The sequence below is a fragment of the Callionymus lyra genome, chromosome 15 (genome assembly GCF_982586985.1).
Source record: "Callionymus lyra chromosome 15, fCalLyr1.hap1.1, whole genome shotgun sequence".
NCBI lineage: Eukaryota > Metazoa > Chordata > Actinopteri > Syngnathiformes > Callionymidae > Callionymus > Callionymus lyra.
In genome coordinates, this window is record NC_141832.1 from 21,006,955 (window position 1) to 21,032,370 (window position 25,416).

Genomic DNA, 25,416 nt, shown 5'->3' on the forward strand with positions numbered 1-25,416 from the left:
AGGATAGTTGTCACATGAGGATAATTTGAAAAACAATGTACCTCATAGAATAAACACATCTTCAAACTGGTTTGAACAGAAGGCTCCAGGAAAAGCGTCAACAGCCTCTCTGGTTCTCTGCAGGAACTCGTGAAAGTGGCATGTCAATATAGTCTAAAACTTGAGTTTGTGTTTGAGGGAGCGGGAGCGAGATAAGTTTGGCCGCAGGCTGTGGGCGGAGCCGCAGGATGTCGGGCTGATCTTCAACTCTGAACTGATCAGAAGTCGAGCAGCAGAGCAGGATGAAGGATCTGGACAGAGAGCGAGACACAGGAGGAGGAGGAGGAGGGAAGACTGGAAGCAAAAAAGAAAAAGATCAGGTATGTGAGAAGCATTTGGAAAGTTTGACAGGCATTGTATATAAATAGAACATCTTACGCATGTTAATGTTCACATAAAATTTATTAAATCCTAATATTTTTTCAATATAAAGTATTATTTTAAATACGATCATTACAAGAAACGTACAAACCTACTTTTGCTACCAAATATGTGGTCAGAAAAAAAAGCTTGTTGCAACCTTTTTGACCTATAAAAAAGTCTGTCTTCATCAATCTCCATTATACACACACACATACACATACACATACACAGGGGCGTTGTTAGGATCATGAGACATCGGGGGCTTAGCCCAGGGGCGAACATTGATTAAAAATTTTGCACGTCAGTTAGTTAAATGCATCAATCTGGTGCAGTAGAACAGTTAAAATTAAAATGTCAGTCCTCAAATGCCTGCTGATTGGATGCAGACCATTGGGTGTGGGTGAGTACTTATACAGGGTACAGGCTGTGCCAACTATTCTCCCCTTATTGTGATAAACTGTGTTTAAAAAATATATATATATATATATATATATTGGCAGCTTTATCGAACAGTTTGTCTTTAATAAACATCCAAGAGACAAAAGGTACATTGGAATAGAACATTAAATGCAGTCTACATATTTGTGTTATCTCGTATATGCCTATGAAAAACAATGATTCAATTAACTGATTGATTCTCAAAGTCCTGCCTGACACTCAACATCAGTAAAACAACATGCATGTACTTTTAAAGTAGAACAAATGGAAATCAGCCTGATATCATTGATAATGGAGAAAAGATCCAGACTGCTTCACATTTTAAATATTTAGGAATAACTGTGGACTCACAGCTCTCCTTCAAGAAACATGTGACGCAGGTGTGTAATAGGGTCAAATTCAATATAAGGAATTATAGGAACATTAGGAACCAGCTCCCTCTAGATGCAGCACAACTTTACATGCAATCAATCTTTTTATACATCTCATACTGCTGATCACAAACCGGAAAAACAACACTTGCTCCACTGTGAACAATTAACTAACAAACACTCATGGTACTGGACAAAAAGCCATTAAGATATCACTTGACCACTGTACAATAATTTTAAAGTAATCGCGGCAGCATTGTACATTGAGAATGCATTGTAAGTTAGCATTGAAGCTAGCGGGACCTACAAGCCCTGTTCACAAACACACACACACACACACACACACACACACACACACACACCCCCCACACACACACAGCCTTTCATCACCCTCACACTCAATGAATTCCTGCTTGTCTTTGTTTTGTGTCTGTTTTCCTTTTTTTGTTGCATAAAATCTAGGCTATCAGTAACATGTAGTAGACTAGCTTTTCATGTAACTAAACCACACAACGGTGGTTGTCATGTCTCTCTGCTTTTTTGTCTTTTACTTAATCAGTTGCTAAAAAAGAGAGCATCAGTCCTAGCTTATCTTGCCTTACCTGGCTTGGTTTGTTATAGCATCGGATACAGTATGGTATTTCACCAAAAATTAGCATACAACTTTCACAGCTTTCCTCGCTTAGAGATGGTTGCTATGCCAACGCAATGTGGATATGCTGCCCGTTCTATGGCCAGGGGAGAAACTGGAGCAATTCATCTAAATTTTCTAAAACATACATGACTGCTTTGGAAAAACGTTTGCTTTATAATCAGCGAATGTTATCGCGGGGCTATAATTTTTTAACAAAAAAAAAAAATAATGCCACTGCACATACACACATGCACACACACACACGCACACACACACACACACACACACACACACACACACACACACACACACACACACACACACACACACACACACACACACACACACACCAGTTTGTAGAAATGGTGATAGAGAAAATTAAAAAATGAATGATTACTGAGGGTGTCTGCGATGTCACATCTTTCTTTTAGTTTATTTGTGTAGTCTTTTTCAACTTAGTTGGGGAAAAGTCATGTGATTGACTGAGAACAAGAGGATAAAGTACAGTTGATTTTAAAGCTGATGTTTGAAGACATTTATTTTTCAAAATGAATGAAGGCAGCTCATACAAAAATATATGGTGTTCCTACAGTATAACAATCTATCGTTACATAAGTACAATAAGTATATGGTATTGTGTAATAAGTGTGTCTGCGATGTCACACATTCTTGGTTTGTGTAGCCTTTTTCAACTGTCTTCAATAGATTTTCCTAATCCAGAGAAGGAAATCAAATATTGCTGGCTCAGACTCGCGCTGATATTACACAAAATATATTTGAATCAATTGAATTTTTTGAACAGTGCTGGTTCTTTCTTAGGTTTGTATATAACCTGGTCTTGCAACTTTGCTGGACGTGGTGTTTTCAGGACAGAGAAAAGCATTTGTTGTTGGACGCAGGTGAATGTTTTGAGTGGTCCCAGCTGGGCCCAAAACCTCTGTGTCCAACACACACCGTCTTGAAGGAGAAACTTTTATCCTGAGCCAGGAAATTCCAGCTTAAACACTCACACGTGAGAAATGTCTGTTGTTGTGATTGTGAGAAGTCTGGTTTACGACTCTTTTTCCCAGCAGAGACAACAGAAGTGTGTATTGTTGAGACTCAATAAAAAGCCATTTCTGGTGTTTGCATGATTGTCAGCCAGGTGAGAAAGTTATGCAATAGATGCTACTTTCATTGTCCAGTTCTAAAGAACTGCACATTTTGTGTGTCAGAGTTGTCGAGCTGGTGACTTTATAGAAGTCTTCGCAGCCAGTAAATTCATGTCTCAACTTGGTTTGTCATCATACCTGGCATTTCTGTCATTCTCTTCACATCTTTAATCTCGGTTCGCCTCCAGTGCTCTTTTATTGTCTCAACCTTTTTCTTTGTTCTCGTCGCTTCTGGTTTAATCCTTCGTCTGGTCACATGATTTTTGCAGACTTTTAGTCCCACAGTCGACCAGTTCAAAGACGAAAACAAACCCAACAGCAAACAGAGAAGTGTTCAAATGCAGGAAATTCATGAGATAAATAAGTCAGAAGACGAACCTTAAGAAGGTGTTTGTTGTTGTTTGAAAAGTGAGAGAGAATAATTTAAGAAATAATTTCTCATTTCAAACTGATGTTTAGGGCAACTAATGTTTTGGTTTAAGTGTGTTTTAAATAGATCTTGGACCTCTGTTGTATCATCAGTATGTGTCTGTTTGTACAAAACATTTACATAAAGAATGTGTTTAAGCCCCGCCCACTGAAAACAATTATTTCCTTGAGATACGATCTCGTTAACCATAACAACACCCACTCTGCTGTGATTGATGAATAATCAAAGTTTGTCACCCCGCGTCATCAATCCCAAAAGTGTCCTACTCCAAGGGACTTGTTGTATGAACAAAGTGGGGCGTGATTACGGCTGGAGGTGACGTCATAATGGACTTTACCCTCGTAACCTCTCGTTCACCGAGATTTCAGATGGGGGAGAACATTATAAGCTTAAAAAACATAGTCATAATGAGGGTCTTACTGCATCTTAGAGATAAATACTTCAACATTTAAAACATCATCATTTAAATAAAACAATATAAATTTAAATTAGTAAAACAATGGCTCAACTTCAAAGTAAACCCACACAAATACAGTATGTATAGAGTATTAAAACATTAAACTGTAAAGCAAATTTGGATCAAAGACATACAGTTAGTAAAAGACCCCGTAGTCTGTGGCCCATTCCTGATAAGAATTCACCTCTGGTGGCCCCCGTTTCAGATCCATACAAAAGTAAGCCTTTATTGGCCACATAAGAAGCTGATTTTCCGGTTTGTTTTTTTTCCTCACAAAGGAAGCAAACAAACATAATCAAGGAAACAAAGCAACAAAAACATGGTTAACAAGACGAGGCAGGGCAGGAAAGAGCTCATCTAATTAGACATGGAAATGAACAAAGACCTATTATGTCAGAGTGTCATTTCCTCTGCTTCGAATGCATCCTGTTTAATACATGTCAACTACTAGTTATTAACTTATCCTCTTTAAGGAATTGCTGGAGCTTATCCCAGCTACTTTGGGCAAGAGGCAGGGGACACCCTGGGCATGTCACCTCCTTACACAGGAGTCTGTCTCAAGCTTGAAGTGAACCCATGACCTTCCTTCTGTGAGCAGTTGTCATGTAATGAATAATAATATTATACAAAATACAGTTAAATATGCTAGTTTGGTTTCTAAATAATCCTGCGTTATCGAAGGTATAATATAAATACCGGTCAAACGATTAAACTCCAAACTTAATCCTAATAATTTCCCTTAATAATATAAACTTGGTCATGGATAAAAATAGATAAAAATATAGTTAGTAACTCCCTAAAAGCAATGGGTCTAAACACTATGAAGTGTTCGCATCTGGTAGCAAACAATAAGAAACTTTAAATAAAATGACTTGATTATTAGAGTAAAGATAAATTAAAATAAATACGGTTTTATTTTTGCTGGTAATACTCCTCTTTATTTTATTAATGAATAGGCCCTTTGAGACTTTCTTAGCCTAGTCTTAATCCAAGATTGTTAAGCACACCCTGTATTTATTTATTTTTGCTGGACACTGTTATTTATGTATGGATATACAGAAATATAGATACAGAAGTAAAAGGGTTAAATTTGCCTCATAAGGTGGATCTGTTAAGACCTAAATAGCGTTTATGGCTTTATAGCTTTATATATGTCATAATAGTTTTCAGTTGGCTAATACATGCTACAAGTTCTGATGCAACTGATAAATATGAATGAGTAAAATATAAATACCGTTTAGAAAAAGCTGTTTATTGAACAGTCATCGGTTCAATTGTGGAATTTATTGGCAGTGAAATTGTATATAATTTATATCCAAAAACACTTTCCTCACATGGGTATTTTAATATTAATAATTGAAGGATGAATAAATGAATATCAGGTCATGTGTAAGTTATGAATAATAATAACTAAACATACACAGAGTTGCCCGGGGATTTCTGTTATTTATTTTTATGTGATACAAAACTGCAAAAATATTTTACATTTAAAATGCAAAGGATAGTAGTTTAGATTCAAGTATTTTATTGTTACTTGATTAATATGTAAGCTAATTTAGTTTAATACCTTCCTCGGAATGAGACAAAGAGTTTATTTACACAGAGTTCATGGCCCTAACCCGTGAGACGATAACCAAGATGACTCAAGTGCCCTTTATACATGGATTTGAACAAGCACTGTTCGCTCTCGTCACGACCCTAACATACTCTTTCTGCTTGCAGAGCTGGATCCCTAAAATCATTAAGAAGAGAGTGTGCACTACTTTTGTGGAGGACTCCTTCAGGTGAATCACAGCTTCTTTGTTGTCACTCCTGTTAACAAAAATGTAAATGACGGGGACAAGAACAGCAGCTGTAAACTCAAACAGCTGTTATCATGCTCATGATGATGATAGCAACAGTGTTTAAAGACTGGCCTGACATCTGGTAGATATATTAGTCAATTATTAAATATGCTCATTATCACTTTGTCCAGGAAAATTCCATCAGTAGTATATTGTTTTACAAGGTTAATTTAGGTAAATAAATACGTAAACATGATTTACTATATATACTGCTAATACATAACGACAACAATACATAATAGCATTGAGCTAACATTTACATCAAGGGGCAGCATCCTATATTAAAAAGTGAAGCCAATGCAGAAGTGTAAAGAGCTGCAGTTCATCAAGGGTCAACTTGAGGCTGCATCCAAAGAGAAAGAAAAAAAATATGACCCACTCAGCAATCTTGCATGGGCGTAGCAACCGGCAGCAGTGGCGTCTTCTCTCTTCCGTTTGTCTGTGTTTCAATGTTTCTACAGCTGCAATCACCTCAGAAAAAGTTGTGATCTCAGTAGTGCTAACTCCCGAACAACATCCACTCCCGTCAAACCGCATCCAGAGACTGAAAAATAACTTGCCACCGACACATGGAGGTGGTGGCTCACCACCCTTAACGGCTATACTGGCGCTCTTCCTAATGCATGTTGGGGCCGTCAATCCATTGCCTGACAGGCGTCAATACACCAGAGACTTCCTGCTTCGATTTAACAACCCCACTGTTACTGGACCGCCATCGAACATGATCTTCCCAAGCCTGGAGGAGTTTGAGATCTACCACCACCGCTCCGACGCACACCCCCGCAAGGGGGACCACCAGAAATGGGAAAGTCTGGGCAAAGAAGTCCAGACTAGCACTGCAAGGCTGTCTGGATTGCACACTGTGGAATGAGTTTATTGAATCTTCCCGGGACTTGGATGAACTCACAGATGTTGTCGGCTCATGGATCACATCCTGCCAAGATGCTATTATCCCCCAAAAGATCAAGATTTTCCCCAATAGCAAACCATGGGTGAGCAAACATCTCAAACTCTTGTTGAAAAAGAAGAAGAAGGCCTTTAAAATTGGTAACACTTTTGAACTTTATTGCCTTCAAAGGGAAATAAAGCAGGAAATAAAGAGGGCCAAACTGCACTTTAAAGGAACGGTTGAATGCAAAATGAGGAAATACAACTTGGGTTCATCTTAGGACATTATCAGGACCATGACAGGGCTAAATGACAAAGCAAAGACTATTGCAACAGTTTGCTTTCATGTCTTAACAAGAATGAGCTGTCTTGACTATAGTTGATACAGAACTCTGCAGCGAGAATTCTGACCCGCTCTAGTAGAAGAACTCACATTTCTCCGATCCTTAAAACTCTTCACTGGCTGCCAGTTTCTTTCAGGATCAAATTTAAAATTCTGGTTCTTACTTTCAGATCTATTCATGGTCAGACTCCTCTTCAGACTCTACATCAGAATCTACTGATGGTTCCTCGCACACACATCTGGACCAGAGGAGAGAAATCCTTCCAGGCTGTTGCTCCTAAGCTTTGGAACCATCTTCTTCTCTTACTGTGTTTGATGGATCTACTGACTCCTTCAAGAAACATCTTAAGACATTTTTTTTTCGTGCAGGATTTTCCTGGGACTCCTGTGTTGGTTTCAGTGGTGTCTTGACCTTTTAAGTTTATATTTTATTGGCTTTTGTTTTGATTGTTTAAGCGCTTTGTGACCCTGGTCTGGAAAAGCGCTCTATAAATATAAATTACTTACTTACAAAAGTGTGAATCGAGGGCTTCACCTCAGATATGGCGCTGGCAGAGGCACTCAACCATTTTTACTGCAGATTTGAGGTGCATGACTTCAGTAATGAAACTGCGGTGTTAAAAATAAGTCTTTTGAGTCTCTGTGACTCTACACATTCATTGTCCTTCTCTGTGCAGGATGTCATTAAAACCTTTAAGCGCTGTAAACTGAATGCTAATCCACTGCGCTGACCAATGAGGTCCAGTTTTCCACAACATTTTTAACCTGTCACTCAGTCAACATAGAGTCCCGACCTTGTGGAAACAATCCACTATCATTACACTTGCCAAAAAACAACCACCCAAAAGTTTTAAACGACTTAAGGGCCGGTTGCACTGACCTCACTAATCCTGAAAGCTGTAGAAAGATTGTTAAAGAAGGACATACTGGAGAAAACTGAGCATCTTCTGGATCTGATGCAGTTTTCATATCGCAGTCATAGGGGGGTGCATTGCCAACATGACACTTTGTGGACTTTTCTTTGGCATTTAACACCATCCAACCACATCTGCTAGAGAACATTTGAACCTGGATTGTAACAGTCACAGGGTGGATCTTGGATTTCCTCACTGAAGGTCACAGAGAGTACGAGTCAAAGAGCACCTAACCACACCGTCAAGGTCTGCCACCTGATCCCCACAAGGCTGCGTTCCTGTATATCCTGTACATACCACAACATGTGTATTGATTTTAGACGCCACCCTCCCACACCTGCAAACACCACAGTCAACGGTTCAGCGGTTGAAAGTGTCGACTCCTACAAATACCTTGGCAGAATAATCGACAACAAACTGACTTACACACAAAACACTGACATCATAATAAAGAAATGCCAGCAGCGACTGTTTTGTCTGAGGAAGCTTGCAAAATTCAAGGTTGACCGTTCTCTCATGAGTATGTTTTACAAATCAATTGCCAATTGCCCCACGGGGACAAAATAAAATTCTTGAATCTTAAATGTTGAATCTTGAATTAAAAACATAACTAAAGCCTGCTTCTAAAGTCTTAAGTCTTGACCACTCACCTCACTGTATTGAGGGACTGTATCAGTGAATTAAAATAAAAAAACATTTCCCTTTTTGATTTAATCCCGGTTCATTTTCTTCAAACAAATTGGTTCACTTTGGCTTTAAAAAACTATGGTCCAGTAAGAAAAGGATGATACTCTGTGAATATCTGTATCTATTATACAGTCTTTATGTTACAAGCAGAATGAAACAAGCTGTTCACCGAATTGTATAGTATACGGTACATGAATCAGACTAAAAAAAAGTCACTTTCCATCATCACAGCCAGACATACATGAACTTAAAAGTCAGATATGAGCCCGACCGAGGCACTAATTTCTGTTTTCTGAGCTGTCACGACTTAAGTCTATGACCAGATCCCGCACCTGTTACAACAGGTGTTGAGGTTACCAAGAGCTGTTTTACTACTTTTCAAAAATATTGTGACAAACAGATGAAAAGAAATTTCAATATTTATGACAGTTTTGATTTGCTTCTCACAGTTTATTTTCCCACAGCACAAGACTATTAATGGGAAAAAAAACAATTTATTTGTTGAAATATTTGACCAATCACATTATTATTGTTTTTTTTAGGTCAGTTTGAAACATGTCCAGAGAGATATAAAACATTTTCTTTGTATCATGCTAGCTGGGAAACTGCTACCCAAAGCAGTTACATTGTTACTATTGCATTGCTCTTATTGAGTAAATATTCACTTTTGTTAACTCATTTATAAGTTAGTATATTTGTTAAATCACCATCAATATATATATATATTTTTAATGATGTAAAGCTCAGTACAAAAACAATTATTTAAAAAGATATTTGGTAAAGTCAATGTTTTTCAGGATATAGCCTCTTATATTCCATTTTTAAAAAAGTAGGTCACCAGACAGAACCAATCAAGTAGGATTCGCTCTCGATCATGCTGCTGATCAAGTGATGCATAAGTAATCTCTGTGTAAACAGGACTTTAAATATGGCAGGAGCTCAAATCTCACACTGTTGAATTGATCGTCACTTATTGTGACATGACAGATGAAGTCCCGGGAGGCACCTTAGAAAAAGTCTACAGGTTTAATCACGCTTCCAAATTTCTCTCTTTATTGAAGCAATCCAGTTAGGTCAACACTATTCAATCGGGTTCCAGGTAAGAATGAAAGGGAACCTTGACCTTGTAATACAGCGAAGTAAAGTTTAACTCATACAAATGAACATTAATAAAAGAGGTAAGCAAGCAATTCCATTTATTTAGGCATTGAGGACAGCAGTGAGTCAGTCAGAGTTTTTGGGGATTTTGTGTAGAAGCAGGTGACGCTGAGTCTTGGTAGTCAAGAATGTAAAACTTCTTTATGCTTCAAGCATTGTCAATAATTGTTCTTTTTAAGTTCATGTAGGTTCAAATGTACTGTAAGTACTTCGACCATGATGGAAACTAATGCAACTTCCATCACCGACCCACTTCCAAAAACAGTTTGGTGGTCACATGAGTGTGTTGTGTAGTAAAGAACAGCATTAAAATAATGTCTAAGAGTTGGAGGAGTCTATAAATGAAGTTTATACTATTCTAACAGTTTATTTTCATGTTTAAACAAGAAGGAACTGTCTCGCCTGCAGTTAATACAAAACTCTGCAGCGAGAATTCTGACCTGCTCTAGTAGAAGAACTCACATTTCCTCGATATATACAGTATATATATATATAAATATATATATACTAGGATAGTTGTTTAAACTGAATCAGCAAACGTAATATTTCATTATTTCTTGTGTGTGTGTGTATCTTAGTAATGGAGCACTATGTCAGTGTGGGGGTGCACGGGACACCCACAACTCCGTGGCCACCGGCGACTTCTTCGGGGCAGCTATCGTCACTCAGTGGGCGAGCCGGCAACATTCCTCGGAGGCTCCCACAGATGCTTTCGGAGAGTTGGAGTTCGCCGGCGCCGGACGACGACACAGTCACGTGAGTCGAGCACAATCACTATGAACATGAAGACAACTAATCCGTGTATGTTCTTACTGTCCAGTTCCTCCGCCTGTCATGTGACACGTCGCCTCAGATCATCTACACACTCATGACGGTGCACTGGAGTCTCCCTGCTCCCAACCTGGTGGTCTCAGTGGTGGGGGGTGAAGGTCGAGAGAAGATGAAGTCGTGGGTGAGGGATGTGCTGAGAAATGGGCTGGTCAGGGCGGCACAGAGCACAGGTGAGAGCTCAGATAAGAATGTCTTCTTTGACACCGATTCTAAGGTTTAAGGTTTCTTTGTTTGTACCAGAAGTTACATCTGTTTGCCGAAACTAATACAGCAGTCTCAGAAAATTGAAATACACAAGAAGAAAATGACGTAGTTTACAAGGCGAAACAGATTTAGTAAAGTTGATAAACATCTATTATCAGCATATTATTTATATATGACTGTATGGGTGTTGGAAAATATCGTCATGGCGATATATCGCTATATTCTTTTTGACAATACCGTAGCGAAATTCGATATCACGTATTGATTTAAACCATCATATTTTATATATCAACAGAATTGTTTTGTAGTTTATCATTCAATAATGTGTGAATAAATTAAAATAATTATATATATATTTTTAATTACAATTAACATGAAAAATTAACACCATGTTCATTTATGGGTTGAAAATAAACTTCTGACCGCTAGATGGCAGCAGTCATTACGTTGAAAAAAAATCCCGCAAGATGACTGAGGATAAGAGGATACATACTTTTGATTCAACATAAAGGAAAGCAGTCACGACTTCGTCAAGAGTTATATAGCCTTAAAACACCAAAAGAAATTACTCAAGCAATACTACAAATATATCCTATCGCATTATATATCACATCATCACCCTTGTATCGTGATACGTATTGTTTCGCAAGATTATCACCAAAAAACACCTTCTTAAGAAGTTTTCTGCAGGTGCAAATTAAATTTTATTTTTTGCATTTTCACGTAAAACAAACAAAAATATTAATATAAGTATAAAATGAATATTGAAAGTGAGGGAAAAAAAAGATGGATGAACGTCCAAATGTTTGAAATCAGAGAAACTTAAAAAAAAGGTCACCTTTCCAATAAAAATATTATATTTACAACCCATGGTTCTGTTCCTCCAGGAGCCTGGATCCTGACCGGCGGCCTGCGAGAGGGAGTTTCTCGATGTGTTGGCGAAGCTGTGAGAGATCACGCCGCGGCAGCCTCGGGGGTTTCCCAGAAGAAGGTCATAGCAGTGGGTCTGGCCCCCTGGGGCCTCGTGCACAACAGACAGCAGCTTGTCAATGCACAGGTACAACTCATGTCCTGCCTTTAGAGCTCCATGCTTAGATCTTGTTACTGGAAAAACTTTAGTTGATGTCGAACATTCTGAAAAAGAACATACACACTTTAATCAAATGACTCCACTTTTCAAAATAAAAATGTGCCTTTACTGGTGTACCGACCAAAATAAAAACGTTTTTAAATGGATTTTATTCATCAATAACTAGAAGCATCAACAAAATAAGTCCAGAATCCTCTCACTCCTTACTGTCAAATTTCTAATAGTGTTCAGTACACTAAATATATAAATTATTCATTGGTTATAGTTTAAAATAATAGATTATTTTTTAATTTAAAGCCATAAACCAAGTGGTGTGAGGTCCAAAAAAGTTACGTTCAAGTAGAAACACCATTCAAACTTTAAAATGTAGATTAAAGTCCAGATTAACAACGTGGGATTTGACTCTTTCTTAGCTGTCACAGTTTTTTCATCATGAGGCAAAGCACAAAGCCCACTCTCGCGATCCGGCGTGGAATTGTCTAGTTCTTAAGTGGGATGCAGTCTTCACTCGTTCTTAGCTTTCATTAACTTATTTGAAGATCTAAGCTAATCATAAAGAAGAGGAGACCTATGAATGAAATGATCGGAAGTCATAGCTCATTGCTTTTATTATAGAAACATTATCATTTATGGTTCATGTGGAGACTAGAAACTACAAAAATTGGTCTAAAACAGCCATTTTTCCAATTTGACTACAATTCAATAATTTACACTTATGGATCCTGCATTGATTTTTTTCCCCTTCTTGTCAAAAAAGGGAAGCTTTCCTGCGCGCTACTACGTCCAGAACACTACTCGAGACTCTTACTGCCTCGACAACAACTGCCAGGCCTTCTTCCTAGTGGACGACGGGAGTGTCGGGCGACGTGGGGGAGAGACTGCTTTCCGGGCTAATCTGGAGGATTATATTTCACACCAGCGCACTGGCATCTGGGGTGAGATAAAACATCCAAAGCTTTTCACTTTTTAGGGGAACTTCATGCAAAGAACAAAAGAGTTATTTACATATAAAAAATATTATGTAGACTACTGACCACTCAGTGATGGTTTTTATTTCCGTTTGTTTAAATATAAGATAAAATCATTAAGAATAATGACATTTTATTATTGATTTTTCTTATGATAAAATTAAGTGTTTTTTTTTAAACAAAACATCATTTTTTTTATTCTTGGAATGATACATGAAAACATTTATTCAAGAGCTTAAATTTAATATAATTACTAATATATTTCTGCCATAAGTATCCGTCGTACGGTGGCTGAGAGGTGCAAAACAAAAAATTCAGAAATAAAACACACAATCACTGAAAACAAATTACAAATTCACGGAACAAGAAACACAATCCCGTTAATTTAATAAATTAACTGGAAAAAAACCAACAACAATTCACAATCGCCGAAACAACTTTAAAAATTCACAAAACAAAACACACAATTTGTTCCATGAATTTGTTAAATTGTTTCAACGATTGTGTGTTTTGTGCCGTGAATTTGTTTAATTGTTCAATGATTTTGTGTTTGTTTTTTTTATTTGTAAATTGTTTTCAGTGATTGTGTGTTTTAGTTATGAATTTGCTTATTTTGTTTTGCACCTCTCAGCCACCATATTATAGACCTAAAATAATGATGATGATTTATCTTGCAGTTGGGTTTAGGACGAGGCGACAGTTATTTGGCAATTTTCGAGAGCAAAAAAATATTTGTGGTGAGGTTTGCTCATAGTATACAGAATATATTACATACATATTAGTCATAAATCATATTTTATTTACATATTTGGTTGATCTGGCAAATAAAGTTGCTGCTCTGGGCCAACAGGGAGTGGCAGCATTGAAATCCCAGTTCTGTGTATGCTGATCTCAGGAGACGCCAGCATGTTGGAGGTGATCTTCTCGTACAAATAAGTGTATTAATCCACTCTTAAGACATGCTGCTGCTGCCGTGTTGTCCCAACTGCCACGTTGTTTACCGTGTCCACATCTTTAGCGATTGGAAGCGTCCCTGAGGAAATCTACGCCCTGGCTGGTTCTGGCTGGCACCGGTCCCGCCGCCGACCTGATCGATGAGCTGGTGAACACCGTCCCGTTAATTCTTCTCAGCCCGACATCTCCGTCACCAGACGGGAGCCCTTCTGAGGGTCTCAGCGCCGAGCTGAGAGACTTGGTTCGAGAAAAAGTCCAGAAACACTTTCCTGAAGAAGATGAGCTGGGGAAGTTGGTGGACCATGTGAGTTGGAGGTTGTTTCACGGAAGTCCTACATGTTCTAAGACGTTCATTGTTTTGTGTGACAGGCGCTGAGTATTTTTCAGAATAAAGAGTTCATCACTGTGTTCAATGGGGACCAAGAATCCCACGATGACTTTGATACAGTTCTCCTGAAAGCACTTGTCAGAGGTCAGTGTTTTGTCACCACATATTATTAATATCATTTTATTTATACTATTTTATTTCATTAAACTCATTAATATTGAAACTCCAAAAATAACCGTCTCAAATAACTCAATATTTCTCTTTTCCCTTTGTTTTAGTTGTATGTGTTACTCTTTCCTTGCAGGGGCCATTTTGAAATGTTTAGTTTTTCAAATACTTGTCTAGAAGGCGCTTTACAAACTTACTTACTTGTTTATTTTTTCAATAATCACACTTTCCTCTCAATTGTATTTCAAAATAAAAACAAAACAAATAAAGTGCATTAGTGTCCTATCTTTCAACAAAGTGTGTTTCCCCTCTGGGGATGAATAAAGCTTTTCTATTCTATTCTATTCTATTCTATTCTATTCTATTCTATTCAAACATTCATATTAGGAAACACTAAATAAAATGTATAGAAATGTAATTAAATATATATAACAAATACATCCATTCTCAAATCACTCACAATATATAAATGCAGTTATAGATGAAAAATAAATTTAAATTAGTCAATGGTTACCCAAACATACAAGCATCAGAAGAGATTTCAAATTAGCAAATTAGCAAAATGCTACATCATAGGCAGATTCTGACTTTTCCACTTGTCTTATTAAGCAAAATAAATAATACGTTGTTTATATCTCTGCAACTGCTTTTACCACATAAATAAGAGGCGAAGGTTTAAGCTTCAAAAACACTGACTGGACAATACTGTGTTTGTCCTCCATACCTGTCGGCTGAGTAGTTCCTTCTGTTGACACTACACTGGCTAATCTCTGGTATATACTGTAAGTAATTCTTTCAACAGGACATGAAATTAGGAACATCCCTTGGCAAAAAAAACAATATTCAATTGTTCTATGAGTATACTTGTTTAATACTGATATTGTAAGTAAGTAAGTAAGTAATTTATATGTGTAGAGCGCTTTTCCAGACCAGGGTCACAAAGCGCTTAAACAATCAAAACAATACTCAATAAAATATATACTTAAAAGGTCAAGACAACACCGAGACAAACACAGGAGTCACTAGTATCTTTGAAGTTTAGTTTAGGAATGATATACTTTAAACAGAACACTCATATATTACTTAGACATTTTGTGGTGATCCAGAACCAGTAGTATATAGAACAATTTACTCTTGACATTGCACTTGATATAAGTATGCTTCAATAAACTATAAGTATCTAACTATTACATTGGTAGTATAGAGAATAGTGTACTTTGAGTGTACTTTAAGTATTTCTTTGTTACCTAACAAAGAACCTTATTATACTTAAGCTTAAGTATAAAATTAACTTCAGGTATGCTACGTTTACTGGGGGACGTCTGTTAATAAAGAGATGCTGGTACAACTTAAAGGAGTTCTAGAGATTTTGGCAACACTTGTTAGAGAATGACATTCAGCCGTGTACAAGCCAAAGAACTGCGCCCTCACTGACCAACAGGTACTAAGAGGATCTCATTTGGCCTGCTAATCTACTTACTGTATATTTTCACGTGAACATTTTGAATTTCAAACTGTATAGCATGACTGTAGCCGTCTTTATAGTAAGTAGTACCTCGTCCCATTTATTGTTGAACATAAACACATCAACATGTCCTTATTTTTAAATCAAATTCAAAGTAACATTCGGTATAATGTATTTCATAAAGACAAATATGGACTTAATGTGGCACAACAAACCTGTTAACTTCTTCTTCAATGTCTAATAGCAACTGTAGAACTTTTACATTCATCCGGAGAGTCATCACACACAAAACAGCAGAAAAGACAAAACTGTGCAACAAAACGATGTATTATTTATGATAAATATGATTTAATCAGTGGATAAAAGTAGCTAACACTAATGTCCACTGTGTATTTATCTGTGTCAAGCAAGTAAACAGATTGCCTGCGAGGCGAGCGAGCACACAGAGGAGCTGAAACTAGCCGTGGCCTGGAACAGAGTTGACATTGCAAAATCAGAGCTCTTTAACGGAGACATTCAATGGCGGGTGAGAATTAAAATACACAGTACATTCATCTTCAAAACTGGGTTAACCATAGGTGGGAATAATTTTAATCTGATTTTCAGTATGAGGACCTCGAAGACTCCATGACTGATGCTCTGATCAACGATAAGCCCCAGTTCGTGCGCCTGTTCTGTGAGAACGGGCTCAACATCCTGGACTATCTGACGTACGATCGCCTGGAGAGTCTGTACCGCTCGCTGTCGGACAGCTGTCTGGCGTACGAGCTGCTGCAGAGGTTCCTGAACGAGAGGCTGACCATGGCTGGCTCTCTGGTCAACCTGGATGGTGGGTCGCCGGTGAAAAGTCAGACGGACCCGCTGTCTGGACCGACGTCCGCCACGGAGCTCAGCCTTTATGAGGTATCACACTTTTTCATCTCACTTTGAGTGACACCTCCTGTGCTTGGTCACAAACATGGATATGTTCATGGTGCAGGTCTCTCGGCTACTCTGGGACTTGATGGGGGACGTCTGCGAGCCGTTCTACTACAAGCCTCTGGGTCTCAACATCAAGATAAGCACACGAAAGGCAATTAAGGTCAGTAACAAGGAACATTTCCAGGTTCCAGATATCACATGTCGATTCTAATGTCTTCGTTTTTCACTTTTAATGGCTCAGCAAATCAACAAGATGCTCCTTGGCGGGTGTTTGTATCGCAGCCAGCGCTGCCTCTCGCCTTGGTCGTCCCTCTTTATTTGGGCTGTCCTTCAGAACCGCAGTGAAATGGCCGTTTACTTCTGGGAAATGGTAAGAGAAAGTGTATTTATATCTCGACAAGATGATGTCACTTTACAGTTCTTGACCTTCATGTGTCTTTTTTTTTTTATGAGGCTGGGGAAGCTGTACTGAGCGCTTTAGGGGGCTGTAAGATCTTGAGGGAGCTTTCCAAGATGGAGAGCGAGGCGGAGAGCAAGCAGGCCATGAAGGAACTAGCTCAGAAGTTTGAAGACCTTGCGCATGGTGAGTAAATATATATAAAACCCAACTCTCATGACATGTTTCAAATGTTGACGTCTTCATCTCCAAGATGCAGTAAGTCCCTCATCATGACTATGTTTTGAACTTATTACTTTAAGTTCTGCCCCGACTGAAATCTCGGCGAATGAGAGGTTACAAGAGTGGAGTCCATTATGAAGTAATAATGGCTTCTCCAGTCAGCGTCAGCTGTATTCCCCCCCGCTTTGTTTATACAGCGAGTCTCTCGGGATAAAGACTTCCGGGATTGATGAGGCGAGAGACAAACCTCGATGTTTGACCAATCACAGCAGAGTGGGTGTGGTTATGGTCAACAAGATTTAATGTTCAGTAAAGGGAAGTGTTTTAATAATGTTAATATTTCAATTAAAGAGAGTTTTGTACAAATGAGAGTAGAATAGCGGTCTGTTTAAGAGACTCTTACACCTCATTAGTTGTAACTATTAACATTTTACATTATTAATTTACCTTCATTCAATTTTCAGAGAACGGTTAAATTTTTTACAGTCATGACTCAGGTAAAATAACTTGATAGATGTTATTTCAACAATGTTTTTCATTGTGTTACTTTTTCTACACCAGGGGTACCCAACCTCTTTACACCGTGGCCCAGTTTAATGCATATGTTCATTTTCACGGACTGGTGCTTAAGATACGGAAAATAGAACCAACAAAATGTACTTTAAGCACATGTTACCAAAACGCTGAGATACTCAGATAGAAAAACATGATCATATAGATTTTGTGTTTCATTTATTATTCGCTATTTAACAGGCTTTTACTTTTAGTATGATGAAAGCAGCAACTTGACAAGAGGCTAAGACGCTTGTTTTTATCAAAATAAAACACATTTCAGACGAAATAATCAGGACAAAACCAATTAAAAAATGTGTTTTTTAAATATTAGGGGCCCAGTAACGAATATGTCACGGACAAGTGCCGGCTTAGGACTGCTGGTCTAGACTACCTTTCTAGGCATGGTTGCTGCCCATGTGACCACCAAACTGCTATACAGAAGTTTGCGTTCAATTCTATCATAGCCATCTGCCAGAAAGAGAATCTTCTTTCCTTCCTTTATCTTGTTTTGTAGCCGCACATGCTGACTATGGAGGCGATGCTGGAGCGTTTTTCACAGTTTCCACAACAGTTTCCACAACAGTTTCCACAACAGTTTCCACAACAGTTCCCACAACAGTTTTCACGACACGTACATTATTGTTTGTGCAGATGTGTTTGGAGAGTGTTACCAAAACAGCGAGCGCCGTTCTTTCACACTCTTGATACGGAAGTCTCCGGTGTGGGGGGGGGCAACATGTCTGCAGATGGCCACCTCGGCGGACGCTCGGCTCTTTTTCAGCCACGACGGTGTCCAGGTGAATATTTCCTTTTTATGATCGGTCACATGGCTTTAAGCCTTGACATATGTAGCTCGTGTGTCTTCTGTCGCAGGCACTGTTGTCTCAGATTTGGTGGGGAGACATGGAGAGAAGCACGGCAGTTTGGAAGCTTCTCGTCACCTTCTTTTTACCACCAGTGCTCTACTCTGACCTCATCAGCTTCAGGTCAGCATCAAGCTGTAGTCTCCCTGCTTCTCTCTGTGTATTATTATTTGTGTGTTTTCATGTTACAGAGAGCAAGATGAAGAAATCAAGCCTCTAGAAATCCATCATAGCCATGAAAGTCTGTACGCCAATGACGTCACAGTCTTCTCTCTGGCTGACATCGTCCAAAAGTAAAATCCAATCCTTGAGTCAACGCCACATGGCCTGTTTTTAAGATGATCTCTTTGGTTTGTAGCGAGGAGGAAGCAGAGGAGCTGAAAGCTCTGAAAGAAAACCCAAAAGGTTTGCTCAGCATGCCCTGATTCTCATGTATCCACTAAATTCTTCTGACTTTGGCATCTTTTCTCTACAGTGTCCGCTCGGTCCAACTCAAACAGACCTTTCATACTGTCGCGATGGAGACAGTTCTGGTTCGCTCCAGTCACTTCCTTCTTGGGAAACGTCTTGATGTACTTCCTCTTCCTCTTCCTGTTTGCCTATGTCCTGTTGGTGGACTTCAAGCCGCCGCCCCCCGAGGGTCCGGCTAACATGGAACTCGTGCTGTACTTTTGGGTTTTCACTTTCATGTGTGAAGAGATCCGACAGGTAGGTTTCCAGAAGTACACTTAGATAAACAATACTTAGCTGAGACGAAACTTTATCAAGAACACAAGTCCTCAGAAACGATGCTATTTACTGAACAATACAAAAGGGTTGACAGTCCACTGCAGATCACAGTTACTAATTAATATATAGGTGAAAACTGATGGAATAAAAGTGGGAGACAATGATACCCATTTTATACTGGATGGTCCATTAGACAGAATCAAAGCATGTTGAAAAGTCAGGCCTCAAATTTCATGTGGCCCTCAGACTTAAAAGTGTCACATACAATAAAAGCAACTTTAATTTAAAGTTTTATTCTTTTACAAGATTATGTTAAATGGGAATGCCACGACATTGTGCTATTAAGTGGCGTTAAAATCATTATTGTCCTGTTCATATGTTTTGAAACTAAAATTTAAATGAATAATATTTCATGTTTAAGTGAAAAACTGAGAAATATATTTAGAATATGACATTTTTAGACTGCATGTGACTATATGAAATATTTATTTATTTATACGTTGTACAAAAACCTTTAAAAACCCTTACTTGTAAATTACATGATCATGAAATAGCTATACATTTATGTAATTTATTGTACATTTTTATTTATTTAATTAGATAGAGCAGTTGTCCCCCATGCATCTTAACCATTTTAAATCACCTCAAACTGCTATTAAATCTATTAATTGTGTTTGGTTTTGCCACACTGTGGCAACTCTATGAGTGTTGGACTTTAGATTGTCTTAATCTATCTTTGCCTATCCAATTGAAAACATGTATCTATGCTTCTTTCAACACTACACACACATACCAGACAAAAGGTGCTACCTTGAATAGCATTTCCCCTTTTTTTCCTTATTTGAAAACGTTCTCAAATCTTTATGAAATGTTTATATTGTCTTCCTTCCTGCCAGACATTCTTTGTGGGCAGCAACTTTATGTGGCAGAGGATGAAGAACTACATCCAGGATGTGTGGAACAAGTGCGACCTAACAGCAATGGGACTGTTTTGTCTGGGTCTCTGCTGCAGGTGACTTCCTCTTTCAAGTCGTTTGTTTTGAATGGTTAAAAAAATAATTAATTTCACAGGATGTTTCCCTGGTCCTTTGAGTTTGGGCGAGCAGTGCTGGCCATAGATTACATGGTCTTCACACTGAGGCTGATCCACATCTTCGCCATCCACAAGCAGCTCGGACCCAAGATCATCATTGTGGGCAAAATGGTGAGAGTCAACACTGAGCTCACAAATACGTTTATTTGAACAAATAACTCGCTGAATTTCACCGGAAAAGTTTTTTAAAAGCCCATTCACGCCCTAAGTCATGTCAACAATAACTAAACTCAATCCTGGAAATTCGAAGGTAAACAATGAGAATGCAAACATAAGCAGCACACCCTCGGTTACTTAAGGTCACTTTCCCCTAAAGTAATACATGATAATACACATTTGAATTGCTTTTTCAATTAAAACATGTTTTTAAACTTGCATCAATAAATCTTAACACCATCAACATTGCAGTTTGAATTCGAGTCAGCAGCTGAAACACAAACATACTTGACATCATCTGCAAACAAACCATTCATCAGAAGGTCTCGAGCGCACATATTACCTTGTCACTAACTGGCGTCCTCCTTCATTTTTGCCCTCAGATGAAAGACGTCTTCTTCTTCCTTTTCTTCCTGGCGGTGTGGCTAATGGCGTACGGAGTCGCCAACCAGGCAATTCTCTACAGATACGATCCACGTCCCAGCTGGATATTTCGCAGAGTCTTCTACCGACCCTACCTGCACATCTTTGGCCAGATTCCCATCAATGAAATGGACCGTGAGTTGAAAATGATCCAGCGATAGCTCAAGAATTCAAATGTGATTACACATGAAGCCAAAACACAAACCAAAATAGCATTATTCCAGAATAATATCTTTTTAAATTATTATTATTTTTACTGTTTTACTTGACGTCATATTCCTTTTCAATTATCTCATATCTGTCAGTCAGGGTCATTTACATTTCAATCATGTTGTTTTTAACTACAAGCTGACAAATATTTGGGTAAAAACACCATAAAAATTACATATTTGGCTTATAAGATGTGATCACAGACGAAGAAAAAATGCCTCCATAATTCAGTTTTATAATACATTTATTTAGCGGAGATCGAATAATTTTGTTTATACTTTTGAGGACGTTCAGATAGTTTAAATCTAAACGCTAGTTTTTATGGAATCACTGTTTTTCACATCTGATTTTTTGTTATTTTCTGTCGGGACTTGACACAAATGATGACACATTAGATGTATTGCCTGCTTGAAAGAGAAATTAGGAATAATAAAATGAGTTAAGAGAATCCTTAATTCACGCACATTGGAATGTTCAGAAATGTGAATGATTAAACATACTTTGTGCGTACGAATAACAATGATAAGATGTGTAATAGCGATGGTCTGATGAAGCTTCATGAAACAGTGTCATGTTGTTTAGAGGTCAGTAGGTGGCGCCATCAGTTAAATAATTATGTGATTTTTCATTACAACAATTTTTCAAAACAAAGGAAAATAGTGAAGAGACTGCCACCTAGTGGACTAAAATAAAGACACTGCTTCATGAAGCGTCATCAGACCACCACTAGTGTGTAATGTTTTGTGTTTCTCAATACATGTTTTAAAAAACTCACAACTTCCTACAAACATGTTGATGATCAATATCAATTCATAGTGTTTCCATAATTGAAGATTTAAGATATAGTCCATTTTACTTTTTAAATACTTTCCAAAATATATTTCTTATATTTTAAAGTCTTTTTATAGTTGATAAGTTGTTGGTGGTGCCATGTACGGACAACGTGACGCTCATCGAGGCCGGTCAGGAGCCTTGTCTGAGCACCTACGCCAACTGGCTCGCCGTGCTCCTGCTGGTCATCTATCTGCTGATAACCAACATTTTACTCATCAACCTGCTCATCGCCATGTTCAGGTACACATCAAACGAGTCAATGCCATTGATACTTACTTGCCCCTTACAAACTTCATGATCACATGATTGTCTTCCGCAGCTACACGTTCTCCAAGGTGCAGGAGCGCAGTGACACCTACTGGAAGTTCCAGCGCTACAACCTGATCGTGGAGTACCACTCCCGGCCGTGCCTTGCTCCCCCGTTCATCATCATCTCACACCTCCACCTTCTGATAAAGAGATACATCCGTCTCATCCCGTCAGTCAAAAGCACACATTTTGGTAGGTCACTAGTTTGAACAAGATTGTAATTACAGTATTCTTGCTCTAGGGGGAGCCAGAACAAATATGTTCAATTTTACATTGTGTCGCTTTAATTTAAAAAGGAATCTATCCTTTTAGAAAATTGTATGGTTCTACTTTTCATTCGGTTGATCCTGTGGAAATCTTTTACTGACATTAATTAAGTTGTGACACAGAAAGAAAAAAAGATTTACATAATTTCTGTTTTATTGATGATTACTGTCTCAAAGGTGTTTTGTTTTTAAAAAAAAATCTAGTATTTTCTCTGAAATAACATTAGCTTGTGACACACCAAGACACTCGTTTCAGTCAAGTTTACCTATAAAAGAAAATAGTTTTTATATTATAGTCGGTACATAGTTATAATGAGCACATGAAAGAGGTTCGTGGTCCAAAAAGGGTTGGGGACCCCTGCCTTAAGGTGTGTAGAAAATTAACTAGGATGACACGACTAGCATGAAAACATTTTTAATAATGTTGATAGGGTGACCTATAAGGTTGCCCACTTTTAATATAAGATAAGGTACAGATTATGGATGTCAGCAATTATACAGAGACTTCTAATAAGTGTAAAAAACTGATGTTGATGGAAGAGGAAGTGTTTGGTGAAGGAGGACAAACACAGAATGAAAAGAAAATATCACGCTCATACTTCCGGTTACAGACAGTAAATAGACAAATTGTTTGCTAAAAGATTTTGGCCACAGGTATGGTTGTTTTCAGGCTTTCAGAACACCTTGACCCAGAGATAACACATAATGGTAAAACTATATTATACAATCTTGAGATGGATTTTTACCCTATTTTTTGAGGCAACATCTAACGTCAGAAAACACTAGTCATTTTTCTGTACTGCCTGTTAACAAATACCTCTTTCTGTTAGCTTTGCAAACAGCAGTAAAATAAGTTAGTTCTAGACTTAGACTGACCTCACCCAGGGTTGGTGAGGTTCAAGTTTTAGATGGAGTGGTTAAAGAGTACGAGTCTTATCTTCATCTTCACCTCCCACCATTGTCTGTTTTCAAGGGAGGGTCCACAGTTTCTCCTCAGGGTCAGCAATGAGTGTAAACAACAGAATAAGAATGGCCTGTAGTTTAAAAACAAAAAAAAAGCTGTATTCTAAAAAGGTGTACTGTTGTGTTATATTTTAAGTGGGAAATAATATCAAATGAATTTGTTCAACAGTTCTGGAGCTGCGTGGAAGACAGGCCAGCCGTCTGAACACATGGGAAGCCATCCAGAAAGAAAACCTTCTCACGGCTCAGAACAAGAGACAGAGGGAGAGTGACACCGCCCGACTTAAAAGCACCTTGATCAAGTATGTCAGGTTTAAACTTCTCCACTTTTGTGCTGTTTCATCACGAGCTACACGCCTGTTGATTGAAACATATCATCTCATCACTTTATATAATCTCCTTCATTGTTCTCTATAATCCTCAGGGTGGACAGTGTTGTGAAGCAGATGACGGAGATCCGTGACCACGATCGAAGACTACGACTGCTTGAGTCAGAGGTGAGTGACTCATTATGACAAAGCCAAACAATTTAATTTTTTATATATACATGGGGACGTTAAAAACTTTCCAGTGAACAGAAGAAAAAGTTTATCTTCACAACAAGTGAGAAACCAGAAAAGAAAGTGTTTAAAAGTGTTAAAGTCCACCAAATATATATATATATATATATATATATATATATATATATATATATATATATATATATATATATATACCTTAAACAACCTTTTAATACGTATGTAATGCTTCACTATGGCTTCTGAGCAGCATCTCTGGTTCTGTCTTTCTCTGGATTGGAACTAGGTGGAGTACTGCTGTAGCGCCCTCTCCTGGATGATGGAGGCTCTGTCGAAGAGTGACGTCATTAAATGTGACCGTCCACCGCCACTACTACTGAAAGGTAAAAACCTCGAACAACATTAAGTGAATATCTTATCCAGGCTTTAATGTTTATTTTGTATTACATACAAAATGTTGCATACATAAATACTCCGTGTTAATATAGTTTTATTGTGTTGTAAATATTCGAAACATTATTTTGTTTGTACATTTGTATAACTTTTAAATCCTCTCTATATATGAAGCTGTTCTATTGATCCTAGAATATACTACTATAATACCCTGTTAATACAACGGTGTAATAATAACGTTTACTTTAAGGAGATTTTAATACAGAACATTTATAAGAGTCAGTATAGCATTTTATTTAGTATATTGTGTATTCAGTATAATTTACACATTATGCAATCATTGTTTATAAATTTTAATTTATTTTTACGTTGTTTTTTTTTCTGTTGCAGATCTTACACCACAGTCTCCCAGATGACTCCCTCACAAACTTCACCTGTTGCATGTTTTTATATAAACCGACTTGTGTTTTCTTTCACCAGAAGCAGCCAAACTCACACACCCTTTTCTCGGGATCACAAACTGTGAAAAATGACTTCAAATGTTACTTTTATATTGCTGTAGTTTAAGTATTTAATAAGTTCATGATCTGAACTAGAGTCTATTTTACATTGAAAGCAGATTAAAAGTACAATTTGTTATCTGTGTTATCTGACAAGTAATGTGTAAATTATTACACATGCCAAGTGTTTGCAACAAAGTCTTATGTCATAAACTAAATAAAGAAGAAATTCCGATGAACAAAAATACTTTCATTTATAATTCCTTTTTCCCAACACATTTTCTGAAACTGTGTGTTTGAACCAAAATTCAAGCTGGTTTCTCAGACTTACTGCCGGGT

At 37.9% G+C, this 25,416-nt stretch overlaps 1 protein-coding gene across 1 annotated transcript; it reads left to right on the top strand.

Moving 5' to 3' along the window:
• The first annotated feature begins 272 nt into the window (after positions 1 to 272).
• Positions 273 to 25,322, top strand: trpm4a (transient receptor potential cation channel, subfamily M, member 4a). Its single transcript, XM_087808936.1, has 28 exons — positions 273 to 359; positions 5,606 to 5,667; positions 10,296 to 10,473; positions 10,538 to 10,718; positions 11,640 to 11,809; positions 12,600 to 12,777; positions 13,661 to 13,725; positions 13,829 to 14,068; positions 14,134 to 14,236; positions 16,133 to 16,251; positions 16,332 to 16,628; positions 16,705 to 16,806; positions 16,888 to 17,016; positions 17,100 to 17,229; positions 18,472 to 18,617; positions 18,694 to 18,806; positions 18,875 to 18,976; positions 19,042 to 19,088; positions 19,159 to 19,391; positions 20,309 to 20,424; positions 20,484 to 20,616; positions 21,045 to 21,219; positions 22,203 to 22,368; positions 22,448 to 22,629; positions 23,836 to 23,968; positions 24,091 to 24,163; positions 24,471 to 24,567; positions 24,968 to 25,322. Exons 1-28 carry the CDS (start codon positions 282 to 284, stop codon positions 24,991 to 24,993), a joined length of 3,774 nt encoding a protein of 1,257 aa, XP_087665062.1. The 5' UTR covers positions 273 to 281; the 3' UTR covers positions 24,994 to 25,322.
• Positions 25,323 to 25,416: the final 94 nt, after the last annotated feature.